Source organism: Pipistrellus kuhlii, unplaced genomic scaffold (genome assembly GCF_014108245.1).
Source record: "Pipistrellus kuhlii isolate mPipKuh1 unplaced genomic scaffold, mPipKuh1.p scaffold_m20_p_18, whole genome shotgun sequence".
In the NCBI taxonomy this organism is placed as follows: domain Eukaryota; kingdom Metazoa; phylum Chordata; class Mammalia; order Chiroptera; family Vespertilionidae; genus Pipistrellus; species Pipistrellus kuhlii.
The window spans coordinates 23,820,940-23,842,848 of record NW_023425493.1 but is presented as its reverse complement, the minus strand read 5'-3'; the positions used below and the strand labels follow the sequence as shown (position 1 = coordinate 23,842,848).

Below are 21,909 nucleotides of genomic sequence, written 5' to 3'. Positions count from 1 at the left end.
AGTTAAAAAAACAAACAAAAATAAAACCCTACCAAACCATAACCACAGAACTCTAATCATAACCTCAAATAGTAGTGTATGTTTTACAATGGTTGAAATTATAGTGGACTTATAATTTGTATTTTAGTAATCTAACACTGTCATTTCCATTTCTGTTCTTCCCAATGATTATTTTTATTGGCTACTTAATATTCCTTCAAGAGAATTGATCATAATTTACTTAAATGTCCTAAAGATGAGGAATGATGAGTTCCTTTTTTGTTGTGCTACTTAAATTAATCTCAGTGTGTTCATCTTTAGGTATTTGCTTTCTCAGAATTTTGGATTGTATCCTTAGCATAGATTTTTTTCAGAAACAGTTTAGCATTTGGGGATAGAGGCTTCTCAGACTTTTTGTTTTATAAAAGAGAGCTATTTTCTCTGTATATCACAGCAATCTTCGAAAGAAACTTTTCTAGTCAAAATTGTGTACAACCATATCCTTTAGTAGGCCTATTTGGCTTTACAAAAATTTTCATTTTATACCACTTCTTAAGCTTATGAGGCATTACTTATTTTTTATTTTTATTTTTTTAACACTAGAATGTCTATTCCAGGAGAGCTAGTAGTTTTATCTATTTTGTTCACTGTAGCCTAGCAAATAGAAGGCGCTCTATCAATACAGAGAGAGCAAGGTAGCTGCATTTCTAAGATCGTGAGTATATTAAAAGTATATATAGCAATGGATATATATATATATATATATATATATATATATATATGTATATAGCAATGGAGATATACTTCAAAATATATATATATATATATATAGCAATGGAGATATATATATATATATATATATAGCAAGCAATGGTGCCATATATATATGACAAGCAATGGTGTCAATATTTATTCAATTGAACCTCTAATGCAAAGAAATTTAAAAATTAGCACAATTTTTAAATTTCTTTGCATTAGAGGTTCAATTGAATAAATATTGACACCATCACTTGTTAACTGTTGATATAATTGAGCGCCATAGATTTCTTTGGCAATTATTTTGAAGCTTATATGATTTCACTCTAGGAATGGATGACTCTCCTAATGTGTACGTTATTTTTTGTAAACCACATGGTCGTTTCTCATATGGAAATGTGATCAAAACTGCCTTTTTTATTTTTTTTTCTTTTCTGTGTTTCAGACTATTGCTCTCTTCATTTACTTGGCAGGAAGATTAAATGATGAAGGACCATTTCTGATTCTTTGTCCCTTGTCTGTGTTGAGCAACTGGAAAGAAGAGATAGAAAGGTACAGAGCAGATGTAGAGAAAATTTTATTTTTTGCATTGACTAAGGTTTTTTCCCCCCTGAGTGATATGTGAAGTGTGATGAAACAACAAATTGCCCTAAACAGCGAGTGTATTTTTTCCCAGAAAACTCTAACCTGAGGTAATGTAGATAAAGACTGAGGATCTGATGGGAGGAGGGTCCCATGTTATTGTTACTATTTGGCCATTTGAAGGTCAGTCCTCATGTTTAGTACATTTTGCTGAACTAAAGGAGAAACCATCTTTTTTCATAGTGACAGATGGAGGGACCAATATGGAAAAAAATATTTTGCCTTTAGAGTTAGCACAAGCCCCTTTTTTCAGATGTTCATCAGACCCTCCCTCCTATTTACACAAGAACTTATCCATTACTCTGCATAGGATTGCAGAGTCCCAGGCCTCTTTCTGATCCTGAGGCCTGCACATCTGCAGTCCTTCCATGAAATGTACTTTTCCAGATAGGTGTGCCCTTTCCCACAGCTCTGTGTTTGTGTTCATCTACTTCTTTTCTTGAATTCAGATTTGCTCCAGGTCTTTCCTGTGTAACATATACAGGTGACAAAGAGGAGAGAGCCAACCTCCAGCCAGACCTAAAACAGAAGCCATGTTTTCATGTGTTGCTGACTACCTATGAGGTACCTACCCATTTGTTCCCCTACAGCAAGAACTCTTAACTTGGGACCCTAGAAGTTGTAAAACCCATTGGAATTATGTTCAGTGGTTTTTGAGAACACACGTTTTTCTGGGACAGCCTACTTCACTTAGGTCCTCAGTGCCGGGGTGTGACCAAAGAAGTGAGGGGAAGGCTTCCCAGGGAGGTGGCATTTGAGCTGCTTCTTTCTTTCTTTCTTTTTAAAAAATATATATTTTATTGATTTTTTGCAGAGAGGAAGGGAGAGGGATAAGAGAGTTAAAAACATTGATGAGAGAGAAACATCGATCAGCTGCCTCCTGCACACCCCCTACTGGGGATGTGCCTGCAACCAAGATACACGCCCTTGACTGGAATCGAACCTGGGACCCTTCAGTCTAGGCCGATGCTCCATCCACTGAGCCAAACCGGCCAGCACTTGAGCTGCTTCTTGATTGATGAATAGGAGGCAGACAGGCAGGCAAGGGAAAGGGTTTGTGGGCATAGGCATGGTCTCTGTTACTTGAGGATGGGAATGGAGGACACTTAGTTCCTGTCTCTTTTAAGACCTTGTTCTTCATGCTAAGACCAGGTCACTGTAAGCAGGACTTACTCATGCCTCCCTTTTGCATGTCTACGATAGTGCTGCTTAGAAATTATGTTCATGGCTCGTTTTATTTAGTGAATGAATAAGACTTAACTCTTATTAATCTCAGAGTTATACTAGTACCAACCTTTATAATGTATTTTCCTTAAATTTTCAGATTTCTTTGAAAGATGCTGCATTTCTAAGATCGTGAGTATGTTGCACTTCTTCAGAAATTGTGTTAAATGTATCATGATACTCTTGTCTTTTCTTCTTTCCTGTCTGTCTTTCATGAGTCTTATTTACAAACTAGAGGCCCAGTGCATGAATTTCTGTAGTGGCTGCTGGCTAGGGCCTTCTTCCCTTCCCCCAGCTGTCCCCATGTTCCCGGAAGGGGACAATTTGAGGGGACAATTTGCATACTATGCTTTTATTATATAGGATAGGAGGCATTGCAGGATTCCTACAGTCTAGCTCCCTAGATTGTACTAAGTCCTTGGGTTAGTTACTTAATCTCCATGTACCTCAGACTCTTCATGTGTAAAATGGGGGTGTCTGGCTCTTTCCTATCTTGGGAAAATTCCTTTTATTTAAGTACCTTATCTGGATATTGTCACATGTACACGGTAGGCTCTCAGATAAGAAGGCAATGTGAGTGTGTTTCTAATAGAATGGGATTAATATTCATCTTCCCAGCAATACTCACAGTTGTGTAGTAAGACTTTTAAATGTGAGATACGTGTTTGAGTTGCACAAAACTGAGAGCTTGGATTTTTCTCTCACAGCTTCCATTGGAGTGTTCTTGTTGTGGATGAAGCTCACAGGTTGAAAAATCAAAGCTCCTTGCTGCATAAGACACTTTCAGAGGTAAACTCACAGCATAGTTTTCATTTTTAATATAACTTCCTTATAAAAAACATTAGTTTAGGCTTGCGTAGAGCCTATTAAGTTGAAACGTGTTTTCAGTCACATTCCTGGAGAGCTGAATGAACATTCTGTGGGAGATAAGCAGGTACTTAATATGGCCTAACTTCTTCCTCTAGTCTTTTACAAAGGAGATGTTTTCAAAAATTTGGCTATCCAGTGAATAAGTTCCTACTCCAATAAAATACATTGTATTTTTTGAAATGTTTCAACTCTCTCTTTACAGGGGCAATTTCTTTAAAAAAGTTTATTATAATTTCTTGTGTCTGCAAAAGCAAATATATCTGATATATTGTACTCCCTTCCCCATATACCTGATAAAAAATTTAGCAGTTCACATAGAGTCACCAAGAGACTGATTTCATGTCTTCCTTATCTTAGTTATACTTCTGAGTATGACACCCTTGGTCTCATTTCCTTCTCTTGATCTCTGACATCATTTTGGCAAAGTAGATAAGAAATGTTATTACAGCCCGAGGTTTGCCATCTCTCTTGAGGATCCAGTGGAACAGCTTGTACATATGAAGCGCCTTCTCCTTAATCAAGTAAAGGCTTGTTCATTCATGAGACCACATGTGTGAATTTCTGTGACCATCATTGAGGTTTGGTCCCTGTCCTGTAATCAGTTAATAAATTTAGAGGTCATTTGAGGAGAAGTCTGGATTTTATACTTACTGGCTAAAAGTTACAGTTTTTAGCATTTTCATGCAGATGTGGCCACTATCCATTATTTGCTCAATCACAAGTTGCTGTCCTGTGGTGAGTCCCTTCCTGCTTTGCTGTCCTTTGCCGTCTTTTTAGGGGCTTGTAACAGTGTCTTTCTTCCACAAGAGGTTTACATGTGCTGGTGCCTAATCTTATAAGAGACTGTTTCATAAACCACCAAGTTAGTTTACTGATTCGCAAGGGGGGAGAAGAATAGCAGGTATAGTAAAAGAACACGAGGTTTGGAGTGGGGGAAAGTAAGTTCTGTGGCTGGCCTCAGAGCGATTAAGTAAGGAAATTGTTCTCTGTCATCATGCATTCTTTTTAGGTGAGGTTTAAGTTGCAGTTAACACATGGGTTGAAAAAATACATTTACTAGTCCTGATTGGGCTGAGAGGTGAGGAGGTTACTGCCTTTATTCTCCTTCCTAATATTGTTTTGAGCTTGTTTATAAAAAGTTGGAAACAACCTAAATGTGAAACATAATTGATTATATAATTTATGCTATATTCATATACTACATTTACAAAGTAAGGTTACCATGAAAAATTATGTAGAAGGATATTTAATAACATGGAAAATATTTGTAAAATATTTTACACAAAGAAGTTTACAAAATATTATACATAGGCCTAGCCAGTTGTGCAGTGGTTAGAGCATTGGCCCAGGGACTGAAGGGTGTCGGGTTTGATTCCAGTCAAAGGCAAGTACCTTGGTTTCAGGCTCAATCCTGGCCCTGGTCAAGGTGCATGCAGGAGGCAACCAATCTGTGTGTCTCTCCATGTTTCTCTCTCTCGGTCTCTCCCCCTTTCTTCCACTCTCTTAAAAAAAAAAAAAATCATGGAAAAATATACTTGGGTGAGAGGAATATATATATATATATATATATATATATATATATATATATATATATATATAATGTTGTATCTGGATTCCCCCCCCCCATTTAGAAATTTTGATGCCAAAACAGACATTAAATAAAAATGTTAACTTACGTGATAGTGTAAGTTGATTATAGTGACCAACAGCCTTGGTTTTGTGACCTCATATCTCTTAGGTCATCTCATTTTTTTGCCTAGTGAACACACATTACAAAAATCTGATCTGGTTATTGGAAACTTATTTTTGGCCAGGTCCCATACTTGAAATACTATGAAAACTTGGCCCTAAAAGTAGATCAGGCATGTGTGGGTAGACACTATTAGACATTCTAAAAAGAATATCTTGGAAGGAAGCCTGGGGAGGGTGGGGGGTGGAAGGTGACCAACCAAAGAACTTGTATGCACTTATGCATAACCCGTGAGCATAGACAGTGGGGTGGTAAAAGCTGGGAATGGGGGGAAAGGGGTGGGCTGGAGGGGGTCAATAGGGAAAAAGGGGGACATATGTAATACTTTCAACAATAATTATTTTTTGTAAATTGATTTCAGAGAAGAAGTGGGGGGTGGAGAGATAGAAACATCAATGATGAAAGACAATCATTGATTAACTGCCTTCTGCACACCCCCTTACTGGAATCGAGCCCATAACCCGGGCATGTGCCCTGACCTGAATTGAACTGACACCTCCTGGTTCATAAATCAATACTCAACCACTGAGCTACCTTGGCCTGGTGACAATAAAGATTTTAAAAAATAGCATTGTGCCCTAGCTCAGCGTTTTTCAACCGCTGTTCCGCGGCACACTAGTGTGCCGCGAGATGTTGCCTGGTGTGCCGTAGGTGCAGACAAGACAAGAATTTTATAATTTTTCACTATTTTGTTTACTTAATATTTCATAATAAAGTAATTATAAAATACTTTCTTTGTGTTTATTTGATTCCTATTCAAGAGAATTACTTTATATATAGTTAATATAGGCACAGAGTTAAATTTTTTAACATTTTCTAATGGTGGTGTGCCTCGTGATTTTTTTCATGAAACAAGTGTGCCTTTGCCCAAAAAAGGTTGAAAAACACTGCCCTAGCTGGTGTGCCTCAATGGATAGAGCATCGACCTGTGGACTGAAGGGTCCTGGGTTTGATTCCAGTCAAGGGCACATGCCCAGGTTGCAGACTCCATCCCCAGGGCCGTGCAGGAGGCAGCAGATCAATGAGTCTCTCTCATTATTGATGTTTCTACCTCTCATCCCCTCGTTCTTTCTCTCTGAAATAAATAAAAATATATTTAAAAAATAAATTAAAATAGTGTTATGTTTTCAGATTGGTAGAATTCATGACTAGGGTGCTGTTATAAGAATGTCCACAAGACAGCAGTATTGTAACTTTCCTGCAAGAAGAGAGCTTTCTAGGTCCATCAATAGTAATTTCTTCTCAGACCAGCAGAATTCCTTACCGGGGTGCTGTTCTTAGACTGTCCATAAGAGGGCACTATTGTAACTCCTCCCTTTCTAGGGTGCTATTTTCAGAAAAAAACACACACAAAAAAAGATTACCAAAAAAAGTAAAACATAATTCAAGTCAGTTTTAATTGATTGTGTTAATTCATCTATTACCTTTTCTTATGACAAAACAGTATCTTCTTATGACTTTCTCCCAAATCAAAATGTATGAAGACAAGATGAAAGTAACTCCTTGCCCCCCAAATATTATATTATACTATTCTACTCCTCTGTATTTATTAACATTTGGTATTTATTACTACTATATCCTTTGAGATATATATATATATATCAACCATATACTTACATAATAACCTATTTTAAAAATTAAAAATACACATGCATAGGATATGGCTATCCCATTTTGCTGTACTGTCTAATTTAAACAGTGTATGTTCTTGGTAATGTGAGGTCCAAGGGTGTTTTTTGCTTGACCATCAGGTCTATTGTTGCTGTTTTACCTAAACTTTTACTTCATTAGTCACTTATTCTTGGTGTTATCATCTTTGCTCAAAATGGACTTTTTTTTTTGCATTTTGGGCTGTATATGGCCCCGTGTCTAGAAATGTCCGGAAGTCTTGATGTGTTACATGTGATGTACTGTAAAGTTTCATAAAAGGACATTAGAGGAAAATTCGTGCACTTGGGGGTGCCCCTCAGCCCAGCCTGTGCCCTCTCAGAGTACAGGACTCCTCAGGATGTCCACCTGCCAGCTTAGGCCCACTCCCCGGGGGATTGGGCCTAAGCTGGCCGTCAGACATTTCTCTGGCAGCACAGGAGCCCTTGGGGGAGCAGGCCTAAGCCATTAATCGAACATCCTTAGTGCTGCAGTGGAGGCGGGAGAGGCTCCCGCCACTACCCCTGCACTGGCAACCATGAGCTGGCTTCTGGCGGAGCAGTGCTCCCCCTGTGGAAGCACACTAACCACCAGGGGGCAGCTCCTGCATTGAGCGTCTGCCCCCTGGTGGTTCAGTGCACGTCATAGCGACCAGTCATTCCAGGTAGTTCTGCAATTAAGGTCAATTTGCATGTTACCCTTTTATTATATAGGATTCTTTTAGCCTCAGCCGGTTTGGCTCAGTGGATAGAGTGTTGGCCTGTGGACTGACCGGTCCCAGGTTCGAGTCCCGTCAAGGGCACATGCCCGGGTTGTGGGCTTGATCCCATTGTGGGTTGTGCAGGAGGCAGCCAATCGATGATGCTCTCCCATCATTGATGTTTCTATCTCTCCCTCTCCCTTCCTCTATGAAATCAATAAAAATATATATAAAAAAAGGACATTCTTTTAGTATAGATGTTTGTGCTTATTGCAATGGGGCCTGCTGCTGTAACTTTGGGCTTCTCAGACTGAATGAATATATGCAGTGTACCTCTGATGCCTCAGTGGACTCCCCCACACAGGTGATAAGATAGCTTGAATCCCCACATACATGGAATAATAATGATAATCGCGAATACTCATGTAGTACTTCAGAGTTCACAAAGTGATTTTATTTACGTCCTTACAGTGGTATCTCCATCACAATCATTAACCCTTTTAATAGTTGAAACCGAAGAGGTGTTATTTCCTATGTCAAACAGATATTATGCAACTAGAACCTGAGCCTTCTGATTTCATGTCCCTGTGGCCATTCCATTAAATCCTATCTCTGTTTATATGGGTAAAGGTTGTGATGGCTAACTCTGCCTTGCTTGCCAATATTACAGATTTTTTACTTTATTTCTTTATGTATTTGAGTTCTCAGTAGTCTTCAATCTCCTGCTGACCGGTACTCCCATCCAGAACAGCCTCCAAGAGCTCTACTCCCTCCTCAGCTTTGTGGAGCCTGACCTCTTTTCCCAGGAGCAGGTGGAAGATTTTGTTCAGCGTTACCAGAATATTGAGAAAGAGTCTGAGTCAGGCAAGTGCCCTTCTGACAAATTGTTCCCTAGAGGTCTGGGCCCAGAAACTGACCTCGTGCAAATAGGTATAGATAGAAAAGAATCAATGACCAGAGGATGCATGCAGTGTAATGCCAATTTTGGCTAATTTTGAAGTTTACCACACTTAGGGGAAGAACAAGGGAGTTGACGTCAGAAGAAGTACGCAACAATAGCATCTAGCTATGTGACTTGGATAAGATGCTTAATTTTTCTGAGCTTCACTTCACTCTAAAAACGGGGAAATATTACTTAGTTGGTCTGTACATTTCTCAGATGTTGTGCTGATCAATGAGATTATCAGTAAGAATCAACTTCGTTGGGTATTCCTAGTTCTTGAGTTAAGAGCTAATATTGATTTCAGAAGGAATTGGAAAGAACCCAATGAAGGAAGAAACACTGAAAAATTACCATGTTGGCTTAAATGCAGAATTGGCATGAAAATAAGAAAAATAAATTGCTGTACGTTCTCTAGTAATTGTCTTCTATCCCACACTTCTTGTGTGTTTTTTTCTTACACAGCAAATGAACTACACAAACTCTTGCAGCCATTTCTGCTGAGACGAGTGAAATCTGAGGTAGCTACGGATCTTCCCAAGAAGACAGAAGTAGTGATATACCATGGCATGTCGGCACTGCAGAAGAAATACTACAAGGCCATTTTGATGAAAGACCTAGGTAATCAGAGGGCACTTATCTGCTTGGCCTTCACACAGGGAAATGCTTTATAATCACACTCACTTTGTACAGCAAGGCTATGGGCTGGAATTTTGTATTCTGAATATATTCAGGTCAGCTACGGTGAAACTGGCTGAGTATCTTCAGTATAACTCGGACTCGATTGGCTGTTGCAGTTGTGAAATTTCCTCCCCCACCTCTCCCACACTCAGTGTTCCTTATTGCAAACTGAGATTGGGAGAAGTAACACTTGTAAGTGTTCCAGTCATGCCTTTAACTTTCCCAACCTCTTAGATACATTTCAGAACGTTTTTGTCGAATCATGTTCACTGGGAGGAATTGGGAGTGAAAGGGAGAAATAGGAGAAATAGGAACAACCTCCCAGCTTGTATTTTTTTCATCCCTTGGCTCCAGAGCATTAGTTAAAGAAGGAAATTTAGAATTTACAAAAGGATAACAAATTCCTTCTGGTTCAATTCATAGTTACTTGTCCTTCTTAAAATAAAATGATGGTTAAGGAGACTTCCTATGGATGTGCTGTTAATTCTTAATGTGATTTGGGAGGTTAATATAGGTTTGAAAGATATATTATTAAAACGAGTAAGATTATTTATGAAAACATAGAAGGTTTCTTTTTTGTTGTTATTGTTGTTCAGTAATTCATCTCTATTTCTCTCTTTAAAAACTCCAGATGCATTTGAAAATGAGATGGCTAAGAAAGTTAAACTTCAGAATGTCTTATCCCAGCTTCGAAAGTGTGTGGATCACCCATATTTGTTTGATGGTAAGGCAGTGCTTTTTCTCTTCATGTTAACATTTCTGTGACCAACATGATAGCAGAATTTTTCAAAAGAATTGCCTGTATTTACTATCTATTTTTCCTCCATTTTATTAATATTTTTATGTTGATGTTATCTAACATATTGATCCTATACAAATTTCTTCAGTTGTCCTCTATGATATCCCTGATGGCTATTTTTTTTTTTTTTAAGTTCAAGATTCAGTCATAGATCTGCTTGCATTTGTCATGTCTCTATTCTCCTGTAATTTAGAAATATCTCACTTTTTTGTTGTTGCCATTTTTTGTCTTTCATGAAATTGGCAATAAAGGAATCAAGGCCATTTGTTTTCGGGGATATCTTATAATCTGGATTCATCCGATAATTTTTATAGAAGATGTCCCTTTGGCCGAAGCCGGTTTGGCTCAGTGGATAGAGCTTAGGCCTGCGGACTGAAAGGTCCCAGGTTCGATTCCGGTCAAGGGCATGTACCTTGGTTGCAGGCACATCCCCAGTAGGGAGTGTGCAGGAGGCAACTGATCGATGATTCTCTCTCATCGATGTTTCTAACTCTCTGTCCCTCTCTCTTCCTCTCTGTAAAAAAAAAAAATCAATAAAATATTAAAAAAAAAAAAAAAAAAAGATGTCCCTTTGTCTTGAACCCATCAGCCTTTCTCCACTGTTATTCCTAGTTTACCAGTGATCTCCATGTTGCCCAACCAATGATTGTCAGTTCACATTTTAATTAACGTCTCAAAACCTGTGACACCGTTGATCACATCTCTCGTGTTCTTCACATGAGTTTTGGGGCAGCACTTTCTCTTTCCCACCTCTGTCACGTCTACGCCGGCATAGTCTCCTTTGCTGCGTCCCTCTTCATTTTACGGATGTCCATCAGTTCCCTCTAAGTGCTGTTCATTATGTGCATTCTGATACGTAATGTTTTCATTTTCATTCAAACTGTTGTGGTTTTGTAATTCATCTAACTGGTAGTCTTTGGGACAGTTCTGGGGCTGTGGGGGCTCTAATAGGGATAGGAACAATGCGGAAGGTTTGCTGCAGTAATTTTAAGGGAGTCTTTGCCAAGTAGCACGATGAATTGTTTAAAAACGTCACAGCATCTTAATTAGGTGCACATCAGAACTTTATTTTCCAAGGAGAGGGGTGTGTTGGGAACATGTACATTTTGAAAGCAGCCCTCCAGGTTAACCTGACTGCTATCCCCAACTTCAGACTCACTAGAGTATACAACTAAGCCTATTTCTTAGTTTGTTTTCTAGAGTTAAAGCCTTAAGATATTAATGTTGGGTCTCTTTGGCCTTTAGCAACTCCCTGTGCCTCAGTATCCTAGCGTCAGTTTGTTCCTTGGATAAACATTTATTAGGCATATTGGGTGTGCCAGGCTCCGTGATAGATGGTAAGCAGCACCGAGATTATCATGCAAACAAACAATTACAAATTGCCTCAAAGAGAGACAAGATGTGGACCCATTATCAGTTGGAAGTAGCTGGGCCTCTTGCTGTAGCCTGGCCATGGGTTTCACCATTCACGGTGTCTGGCCTGGCTGAGGAGACACTATTGAGAGTGGATTCTCTCTTGTCCAGGTGTGGAACCAGAGCCTTTTGAGATTGGAGACCACCTGATTGAGGCCAGTGGGAAACTTCACCTGCTGGACAAGCTGCTGGCATACCTATATTCTAGGTAGGTGGTTGTGGTACAGAATTTAACAGGTGACCGAAAAATACACAGGAGTACCCGGAGATATAGGAAAACCCCGTTTATTTTCAGATGTTTCACATGTACTAGTACAGTGACTCAAGGGGTCAGTTCTCCAAATCCCGAGTAAGCCAATATGGAGGGAGCTTTCTCTTTATACCCTTTGGTTTCTTTGTCCCCCAAATATGGATCAGACTTCCGGATCTTTTCTCGGGCTTTGCAAAAAGCCCCTAATGTGTGTTGGGATGGGGGACATGAGACCACAGCTAAAGGCCTGGCCTGGGTTTGTGTATTGTTCATGGCTTATAGCTTCTGTAAAATGTGAGTATTTGGGTAAATAGGTGTTGCAAGACCAGATAATTAAGGAAGGGGCAGTGACTAGACTATAGGCTAACAGGAATGTACTGATTAACTAGGTAGAGTAAGGCTGTTGGTTCCTCCCCGCCCCCCCCCAAAAAAAAAATCTTATTTTCCTCATCATTTGGCTCATATTTTGTGCTATGAACTGGAGACTGTTAAAACCAGTATAACCAGGAATTTACCGATTTCTTGAGATTAATTTCAGTTTTGTAGTTTTCAAGACCCTGATTCAGGCTCCATCTATGCAGCTACACCTCCTACCCGATTCCTTCCCATCCCACCCCATCAGCTCCATAATCATCCTTTCCACGTAATGTCCTAAAATAGTACGTGGCCATGCACTGCCTTAATGCGTGTATATTAACCAAATCACTGAAGCTGTGCTGTTTAGTTCCACAGGGACAGTGATGACATCAAGCATTTCTTTTTAATTGCCTGCTGGTAGCTTGTATTGAATTGGCACATAGTAAGACTTAATAAGTGTTTGTTTTTGTTAAACCTGTGATGTTTTATTATTTAAAAAGTTTTTTTTTTTTTTTTTTTAAATAATTGATTTCAGAGAAGAAAGGAGAGAAAGAAAGAGATAGAAATATCAGTGATGAGAGAGAATCACTGATCGGCTGCTTCCTGCACACCCCGCACTGGGGGTTTGAGCTTGCAACTGGGGCATGTGCCCTGACTGGGAATTGAACTGTGACTCCCTGGTTCATATGTCGACACTCAACCACTGGGCCAAGCCAGCCGGGCCTGTGATATTTTGGTTTTAACTCAGGAAAAACTTGGGAGATTCTATATATCTTAGAGACATGAATTAGGCCTTGGGAGACCAGGTCATTTCTCGAGCCTCTAAAAATTCAGCTAAGTGTTCAGTAGCCTGATGTTCAGCCGGTACCCAAGGGACAGAGTAGTCTAGAGAAGTCCTAGCTTCCAAAGTATTTAAAAGTTCTTGGAACTATTTCCCCTAGTGGGCCTGAACCAACCTAAAACCTCAGATTTTACAAAAGCACCCACCATTAGGAATGTGCTAGTCAAATGAATGCATGTCTTATTATATTCTATTGGCTCTGATACATCTACTGTGTTATGTAGTAAGTGTGTTAGAGTTGGAGAGGATCCGCCGAAGCCGGTTTGGCTCAGTGGTAGAGCGTCGGCCTGCGGACTGAAGGGTCCCAGGTTCGATTCTGGTCAAGGGCATGTACATTGGTTGCAGGCACATCCCCGGTAGGGGGTGTGCAAGAGGCAGCTGGTTGATGTTTCTCTCTCATTGATGTTTCTAGCTCTTTATCTCTCTCTTCCTCTCTGTAAAAAATCAATAAAATATATTAAAAAAAAAAAAAAAAGAGTTGGAGAGGATCCATAAATATCTTCTCTCTAACCATTTTATTTCATAGGTTTGAAACCGACCCAGAGTGGTTGTGTGACTTGTCTAAGGTCAGCCAGTCAACAGTTGGTAGAGATGGGATTAGAATTGAGGTCCTCAGTTTCAGGTTTAATGCCTTTTCCTATTTGGGGCTAGAGTCCAGAAGGAATTCTTCATAATTCTTCCTGTTGTGCCCGTTGCAAGCTCAGGATAAACGAAAAGACTGACAGTGCCATCCTTCCTTGTGTCTGATAGCTGAAAATCACTGACATCATGGGGCTCTAGGCTTGACTTCATTCTTGGCCTAACCCATTTTGCCTCCTCCTCTCTTTACTCCTCTTTCTATGCATAAGTTTTCTCTGCATCTTATGGAATATCACCTGCCCCTTGCTTCTCTAATGCTTCATAGACTTCAGCCAGCATAGCTCTAGAAGAGAGGATAGTGACTTTACACCCTCAAGTAGATGTAGATGGCTGGCCACAAACTTCAGTGTCTTCAGGTTTTTTGGTGCATTTGCCTTTTGCATTTTACTCTTTCTAATGTCTTTATTTGCTGTTAAGCTAAAATTTTCTTCCCACTTGGTAAGTCGGTCTTAGAGAGAGGCACCTCGGTTATCCCAGGGCTTCATACACTCCCTGGCGCATTAGCACAGGCCCCCGGGGAGAGTCCCTCTCTGCTTCGAGAACTGCTATGAAGGATTCGGCTACATTTGGACCTGTGTCCTTACATAAGGCATTTAGCATTTCAGAGGAAATCCCTGTAAATGCGTAGGACATTTATACTAATGCTTCAGCATTTCATTTATTTATAAACTTGCATCCTTTGGTAAATTTCACTTGAAACTTTTCTTTTTCTTGCCAGGGGCCATCGAGTTTTAATTTTCTCCCAAATGACCCGGATGTTGGATATTCTCCAAGACTACATGGATTATAGAGGTGACATCCCGTGGCCACTACATTTCTCCAGCGTTTTTCAGACTTAACAGTCCAAATAGGGTCCTAACGAGTAATCTGGGGTGTGGGAATGTTACAGAGGAAAGCACAGAAGAACATTACTCAGACCAAAGGCAGATTAAAAGTAAAGAGAAAAGTGTGTGACGCAAGGATTGACATCAGGGTAGAGACATGTGGGCAGAAATAAACACATTCCCATCGGTGATGTGATTTAAAAATATGGTTCCTGGAGAAAATGTGTATTGCAGAAATGTTGAGAATTTTTGCAATGTATGATAAATAGTTTTAGTGAAAGGAGCTATCAGTGTCCTGCAACATTCAACTCAACAGTTGAGTTCAAGATCAATAGAAGAGATGAATACTGAAATTATAGAGATCCCACATATCAACCAAGAAAGAGGTAAATGAAATTAAAAAACACCATATATTTTTATTGATTTCAGAGAGGAGAGAGAAACATCAATGATGAAAGAGAATCATTGATTAGCTGCCTCTTGCACACATGTGCCCCAACTTGGAATCAAACTGTGACCTCCTGGTTCATAGGTCAACGCTCAACCACTGAGCCACACCAGCCAGGCAAGACAAAGAATCTTAAAAGTAGCAAGAGAAAAGCAGTTAATTACCTACAAGGCATCTTCTATAGCTAGTTACCTAGAAAACTGTCAACTGATTTTTTAACAAAAATTTTGCAGAAAGGAGTAGCAAGAAATATTCAGTGATGAAAAGCAAGGACCTACAACCAAGATTACTTTACCCAGCAAAGCGATTATTTAGAATCAAAGGCCATTAAAAGAGCTTCCCAGACAAGAAGAAGCTAAAGGAGTTCATCACCACCAAACTATCTGTATATACAAAAGCCTAACCAACCATTATGACCGAACAATCAGAACAACTGGAATGACCAGTTGCTATGATGTGCACTGACCACCAGGGGGCAAGACGCTCAACACAGGAGCTGCCCCATGATGGTCAGTGTGCTTCCTCAGGGGGAGCGCCACTCAGCCAGAAGCTGGACTCATGGCTGGTGAGCTCAGCTATGGAAGGAACCGGGAGAGCCTTTCCCAACTCTGAGACAGTGCTATTGAGCAGTTGTGGTGGCAGGTGCAGCGGGCCGGGATGAGTGTGAGCAGCATGGCTACCTGCCACTTGGCGCACTGCTACATCTCCTGAGGGGTCCCGGATTGCAAGAGGGCACAGGCCAGGCTGAGGGACCCCTCCCTCCCATGTGAATTCGTGCACCAGGCCTTTAGTTATTATATAATGTTACAGGGTCTTGGAAAAAAAAAAAGAAGTGGGAGTAAGGAGGAGGAGGAGAAAGGAATAAAAATATGAACAATAAAATGGCAACAGATACTTATCTGTCAGCAATTGAATCTAAAAAATGAACAAGTAGAACAGATACAGACTCAGACACAGAGATAGTTCTGACAATTGCAAAATGGGAGGGGGTGGGGAGATGGGTGAAAAAGGTGAAGGGATCAAGAAGTACAAATTGATTGTTACACAGTAGTCATGGAGATGTAAAGTACAGCATAGGGAAAATAGTCAACAGTATTCTAATAACTGTATGGTGTCATTGGATATAAGATTTATTTGGGATGATCACTTAGTAAATTATATAATGTCCAATCATTGGGGCGTACACCTTAAACTAATATAATGTATGTCAACTCTAAAAAAGAAGTATTTAAGAAAAAAAGGAAAAGAACTCATAGACAGTCTCAGAGCCACTTGATGCCCCCCAGGTACTGTAAACTGGTCCAGTGGACACTTGCAGGAAATGCCATTGGCACATTGGGGAATCCCCAGATTTGTAAACATGGCTTGAGCACATAGTTCCCCCTCTCCAACATGGGTCTGTAGTGAAGCCTGAATCTGGCAGGCTCACTCACCAGCTCCCAAGTGCTTGTCTTACTGCTTGCATAAGTGAGAGTTACGTCTTAGCATGGTCCGCAGTGTGCTTTAGGGTTGCTCAGGATAGTCAAGATTGAAAATTAAGTCCAGGAATCCAGCCGGGGATGTATTTAAAACTGCATGTATTTAAAACAACTAGAAGAGTACATTATGGAAAGTTCTTTGGTAAGACAATAAAATGGTTCCTACATTTTAAATTTTGCCTGTGGGATTTGCTTAAAATAGGGGTATGCTTGTATAGGGAAGGGGACAAAATTAGCGTTTGGTTTTGAGCTGACAATGCTTTATTCCTCATTGAGTATCTGAAAAGGATTAGTGTTTGTTTTCTTCCTGTATGTGAAGGCTACAGTTACGAGCGTGTGGATGGTTCCGTGAGAGGAGAGGAGCGATACCTGGCCATTAAGAACTTTGGACAGCAGCCCATTTTTGTATTTCTTCTGAGTACCAGGGCAGGTAAGTGACATTGGCATTGACAAAGGCAAATGAGGGATGATACAGGACTTTTACATCCCAGCACTTAGTATGTTTTTCCTTATTTCTCTGAAACTTGAGGTCAGTATTGAGTATAAAAAAAAAGGGGGGGACTTCTAGGTCGTTGCCATAAGTTTACCAAGGTCCTGGACCTCTGGCATGGGTTTCTATTGTCTCTAGCCTTTCTTACCTGTCATCTCATCAGAGAAGTAAGGCTGAAACCTGGGGTCAATAATTTTGTGGAAAGTTTTATTCATAATTAATAGAGGTAGCTCTCTTCCCCAGCCTTGAATTTGTGAAATGAAATAGGAGTCTGTCCATTACTTAGGTATCTACTTTTGCTGCTTTCCCCTGCTTCCCTCATTCTGTTACTTTCTTCAGTGGTTCAATTTTCCCAAGTCAGGCAATCTGAGCTCAGGGAGCAGTTTTATCCACCTCAAGTTTCTGGGGTTGGATATTGGGGTGAGCTTGAAGGAAGAAGCCCGATATTTTGCCAATTCAGTTTATCAGTCTGACCTCCGTAGCCCGTGTCTTTCTTTTCTAGTCTCTAGTCCGCATCCTGTTGATCATTCTCCTTCGTGCATTGTTTCCAGGTGGAGTTGGCATGAACCTAACGGCGGCAGATACCGTTATTTTTGTTGACAGTGATTTCAATCCTCAGAATGACCTGCAAGCAGCCTCCAGGGCTCACCGCATAGGCCAGAACAAGTAAGAGATTTAAGCAGCAGCATGTTTCCACTTCTCGGCCACTTGGCAGTTCTGGTTTGGGGAGGAAGGTGGTAATCCTGGTGATAGTCCCGGACTGGAGGCTGAGGGAATGCTAGGTGTTAGCCCAGTTTGCTGCTGACTGGGCAGGGCACAGTCTCACTCAAGACTTGCTTTGTTAAAAAGAGCAAAATCAAATTGTGAAAGGACTAGAAGGAACTTCCAGAAGTTAATTAACGCATCTTTCCTGAGTTAAGGTCAAACTCAGTTAAGAAATTTGTGGTGTAACGGAACTAAGCTGAAAAGATGGGTCTTACCCTTTGCCCTGAAGATAAGGTAGGTTCACCAGAGATTTTCTTCTGCCACAGATAAGGAATCCCAATTCTGACCACCTCGTCATCCCTTCCTTAACTCTTTTGGAAAGGTGTAGTGAGAACCTGTGTGAGGTCAGATCTCTCTGAACAGTGGCTCTGTCCACGGCTAACAATCTCCCTTTAGCTGTGCCCCAAACATGGCTTTTGGGTTTATTTCCTTTTAGGTGCATCAACCTTGTATGCTTGCGTTCATCTTTGCGGACTCCGATAGCACACTCCTCTCCTTTGCCTTCTGTACAGGTCTGTTAAGGTTATCCGGCTGATTGGCAGAGACACCGTGGAAGAAATAGTTTGCAGGAAAGCCGCCTCCAAGCTGCAGCTCACCAGCGCAGTCATGGAGGGAGGTCATTTTACCCTGGGAGCCCAGAAGCCTGCAGCTGATGCTGACCTCCAGGTATGGTATTTTGTTCTTCACTTCAGAATATGCCAGGATTTGTAGTCAGTGCTCTCTGTGGATGAGAATGGAAGGGAGAAGAACTAGCATTGCCCTGGCCAGTATGGCTCAGTGAGTGGGGCATTGTCCCATGGACCAGAAGGTTGCTGGTTCAATTCCTGGTCAGGACACATGTCTTGGTTGCAGGCTCAGTCCCCGGTAGGGGTATTTGGAGGGAGCCTATTGATGTTTCTCACATAGATGTTTTTCTTTCTCGCTCCCTCTCCATTGCCCTCTCTATATAAATAAACAAAAATATTAAAAAAGAGAGACTAGCATTAACCACCCACTCTCTTCAACTACACATTTGGTCTCTGGCCAAACACTTCCTCCTCTAGTACCTATTGCATGCAGGCTGCCATAGGAGCTAGAAATGAATATGTATAGAAAGGCAGCAGAATAAAGAATAACGATGTGCTTTGGGTCCATCTGACTTGGATTCAAATCCGAGCTTTGTCACTTGTTGACTCTGTGGCTCTGAGCAGATATCTTGCCCTCTTAGCTCTAACAGGGTTTCTGACTTCTCTGTGGCTGTTGAGAATTGCCTATGAAAAAGACTGGGTCAGAAGGGCAATGGTAATGTAAGAAATTACTATTACTCTTCAAAAAAAAAAAAAATTGGAGGCTCATAATTTGTTTTTAGTATGAGAATTGTCAAAATCAACATCTCTGGCAATCATTTATCATATTTTCTGTTTAGTCATCATCCAGTTATTAAACGGCTCTAATGGTTTCTTATTATGGGGAGAAAGGAAAAGGCCCTCCATCAGGGAAGGAATATACCTGGTGTCACTTGGCAAATCCCTGATATCCAGGGTTTGTTTTCACGGGAACTGACTGGACTTTGTTTTCTCCATTCAAGTTGGATGAGATACTCAAATTCGGTTTGGATAAACTGCTGTCCTCGGAGGGGAGCACCATCGATGAAATAGACCTGGAGTCTATCCTGGGAGAAACAAAAGATGGCGAGTGGGTCTCTGATGCCTTGCCTACCGCAGAAGAAGGAAGCAGAGAGCAAGAGGAAGGAAGTAAGTAGGGGGTGAGAGTAGCCCCAAGGGCACAGTCCCCCTAAGTTAGGACATGAGATGAGTCCCCATGGAAAGACAGGGGTTAAGGGACTCCCCAGTGTTTGTTAGCAGTAATAATCCCTGTCTTAGTCTCGGTTTTCCCTTTCTTTTCTTTTCTTTTTCTTTTCTTGTTTTTCTTTTCTTTTCTTGTTTTTCTTTTCTTTTCTTTTCTTTTCTTTTCTTTTCTTTTCTTTTCTTTTCTTTTCTTTTCTTTTCTTTCTCTCTCTTTGTTTGTTTGTTTCTTTCTTTTCTTTCTTTTTTAAAAAATATATTTTATTGATTTTTACAGAGAGGAAGAGAGAGGGATAGAAAGTTAGAAACATCGATGAGAGAGAAACATCGATCAGCTGCCTCTTGACTGGAATCGAACCTGGGACCTTTCAGTCCACAGGCGGACACTCTAACCACTGAGCTAAACCGGTTTCGGCGGTTTTCCCTTTCTTAACTGAAGAGGTTAATTATTCCATGATTGTGGTGAGGATCATGAAAATGCTTTCTGAGATCTGGAAAGACTACTGTAAATCTAAGGGATTATATTTATGATTCCTCGTTTTTCTCATCAGTTTGCCACTTGCTCTTTTTTTTTTTTTAAGTTTTTTTTTTTTTTTAAATATATTTTATTGATTTTGTACAGAGAGGAAGGGAGAGAGATAGAGAGTCAGAAACATCGATGAGAGATAGACATCGATCAGCTGCCTCTTGCACACCCCCTACCGGGGACATGCCCGCAACCAAGGTACATGCCCTTGACTGGAATCGAACCCGGGACATTTCAGTCTCCAAGCCGACGCTCTATCCATTGAGCAAAACCGGTCTCAGCTGCTCTTTTAATATTATAGAAAAGGGAGGAATATGTTCTTAGTTACTAATGTCAGGAGATTTATGCTGAGGAATAGTGTAGCATGAGTGAGTGATGAGTGATTCAAAACTCAACAGGATGGAGGTACTCACCGACCATGTAAAGATGACCAAAAGGGCTTTAGCCTGCGCTCTCCTTTGAAAAATAAATGTGTGAGATCTCCATTTGGATCCCACGCCCATCAGTGTCAGTGGGATGGGAAATGCAATACCTTCATCACAAGCTAGTCTTCGCCCCTCTAGAATTCAGGCTGTTCTTTTGTTCCCCCTGGTTATTGCTTTGAATAGAATTAATCTATTTTTCTATAAATATCTAACATTTCTCTTTTTATGTTTTCTGTTCTTAGAAAATCACATGTACTTATTTGAAGGGAAAGACTATTCTAAGGAGCCCAGCAAAGAAGACAGAAAATCATTTGAGCAACTGGTGAATCTTCAGAAAACCCTTTTGGAGAAAACTAGTCAAGAGGGCCGGTTACTCCGAAATAAAGGCAGTGTAAGAACTATCTACAATATAATAATAAAAGCGTAATATGCTAATTAGACAGACAGCCGGATGACCTTCTGGATGAAGCCAGGGCTGCGAGGGCTGAGCTCCTTGCACAAATTTCCTGCATCGGGCCTCTAGTTAATTTATATAAAGGAATAAGTTCTTCCAATTTTTCATTCTAAAAGGATAAAAAATTATGCTGGGTGTGATTATTTTTATTGATTTCAATATTTTTATTGATTTCAGAGAGAGGAAGGGAGAGGGAGAGAGAAACATCAATGATGAGAATCATCCATTGGCTGCCTCTTGCATGCCCCTACTGGGGATGGAGCCCACAACCCGGGCATGAGCCCTGGCTGGGAATTGAATCCTCACATCCTGGTTCACGAACCCTAACAACCACTGAGTAACACCGGCTGGGCCGGATGTGATTTATTAAGAAATAAATTGTAAGCATTTGTTGAAATGAAATATAATTACCTCGGCCAGGGTGTGGAGTGGTCTCCCCCTCGCCGCCTTCCTCCATCCTTCAAGCCTTCGGTCTTTCTTTTAGTTAAGATGAGTGGTAAGCCTGACTTGTCTCAAGTGAAGTTTGACAGGTCAAAATGAAGAAAACTAATACCGAAGAAAAAATTATTCTCTCCCCAAAGGAAACTATCCTGCAGAGGAAGAGTGTGTTCAAATATTGTAAAACAATCTTGTCTGAAGAAGAAATTTCAACATTGCCTGAGTGTCTTGGATTTGGGCTTGTTTTGTGTTGTAGAGACTTTAGGCATCTTCTGATGTCTTCTCACTCATACTCCCTGGCTAAGAGGTCAAGGGTAACCAATGTTCTCTTACCTACTTTTTTAAACTTCCCATTGGTGCATAAATTCCAGCTGGCAGGTGTGTTGATAATCTCACCATTGATGACCTTTGTGTGTGTAGGCCTTGCACCCCCTGTAGGATGAACCACTTGTAACCTTCTAGGATGGATGCTTCCGTTGCTCTCTAATCTTCACAAAGTGACATGCTTTTGCAGCTTCTTTCAGCTTATTTCTAATGCAGGAATAAAATATATACATAATCACTAAAAACAAGAAACATAAGTATAATTAACTGTACTGTAATATAAAAACTATGTAAAAAGTTGACATAAAAATCATTAGAAGAATTTATTTTGCCACTTAATGCAGGTGAAAGCAGCTTGTCCACTTAAGCCACCCCTGGGATCACTGTATGACAGCAATATACATACCCTGCTCTTGCTCATGACTCCATGTCGTTCAGAGAGGATCACAACCACACTATAGCTCT

The 21,909-nt window shown here is 40.5% G+C and overlaps 1 protein-coding gene across 8 annotated transcripts in view; it reads left to right on the top strand.

Moving 5' to 3' along the window:
* Positions 1–21,909, top strand: part of CHD1L (chromodomain helicase DNA binding protein 1 like) — a 34,762-nt gene that overhangs the window by 3,201 nt on the left and 9,652 nt on the right. For 3 of the 8 annotated variants that reach the window (XM_036442879.2, XM_036442877.2, XM_045583248.1), the window contains exons 3-16: positions 1,181–1,287; positions 1,827–1,941; positions 2,702–2,733; positions 3,309–3,390; positions 8,270–8,432; positions 8,974–9,129; positions 9,821–9,913; positions 11,513–11,609; positions 14,207–14,280; positions 16,558–16,668; positions 17,280–17,394; positions 18,006–18,159; positions 19,061–19,226; positions 20,471–20,619. In XM_036442879.2, coding sequence (XP_036298772.1) covers positions 1,181–1,287; positions 1,827–1,941; positions 2,702–2,733; positions 3,309–3,390; positions 8,270–8,432; positions 8,974–9,129; positions 9,821–9,913; positions 11,513–11,609; positions 14,207–14,280; positions 16,558–16,668; positions 17,280–17,394; positions 18,006–18,159; positions 19,061–19,226; positions 20,471–20,619 — 1,614 coding nt within the window. Of the gene's footprint in view, positions 1–683; positions 695–1,180; positions 1,288–1,826; positions 1,942–2,701; positions 2,734–3,308; positions 3,391–8,269; positions 8,433–8,973; positions 9,130–9,820; positions 9,914–11,512; positions 11,610–14,206; positions 14,281–16,557; positions 16,669–17,279; positions 17,395–18,005; positions 18,160–19,060; positions 19,227–20,470; positions 20,620–21,909 lie in introns of those variants that run through there. The other 5 variants (XM_045583254.1, XM_045583250.1, XM_045583249.1 and 2 more) reach the window with 5 other exon arrangements.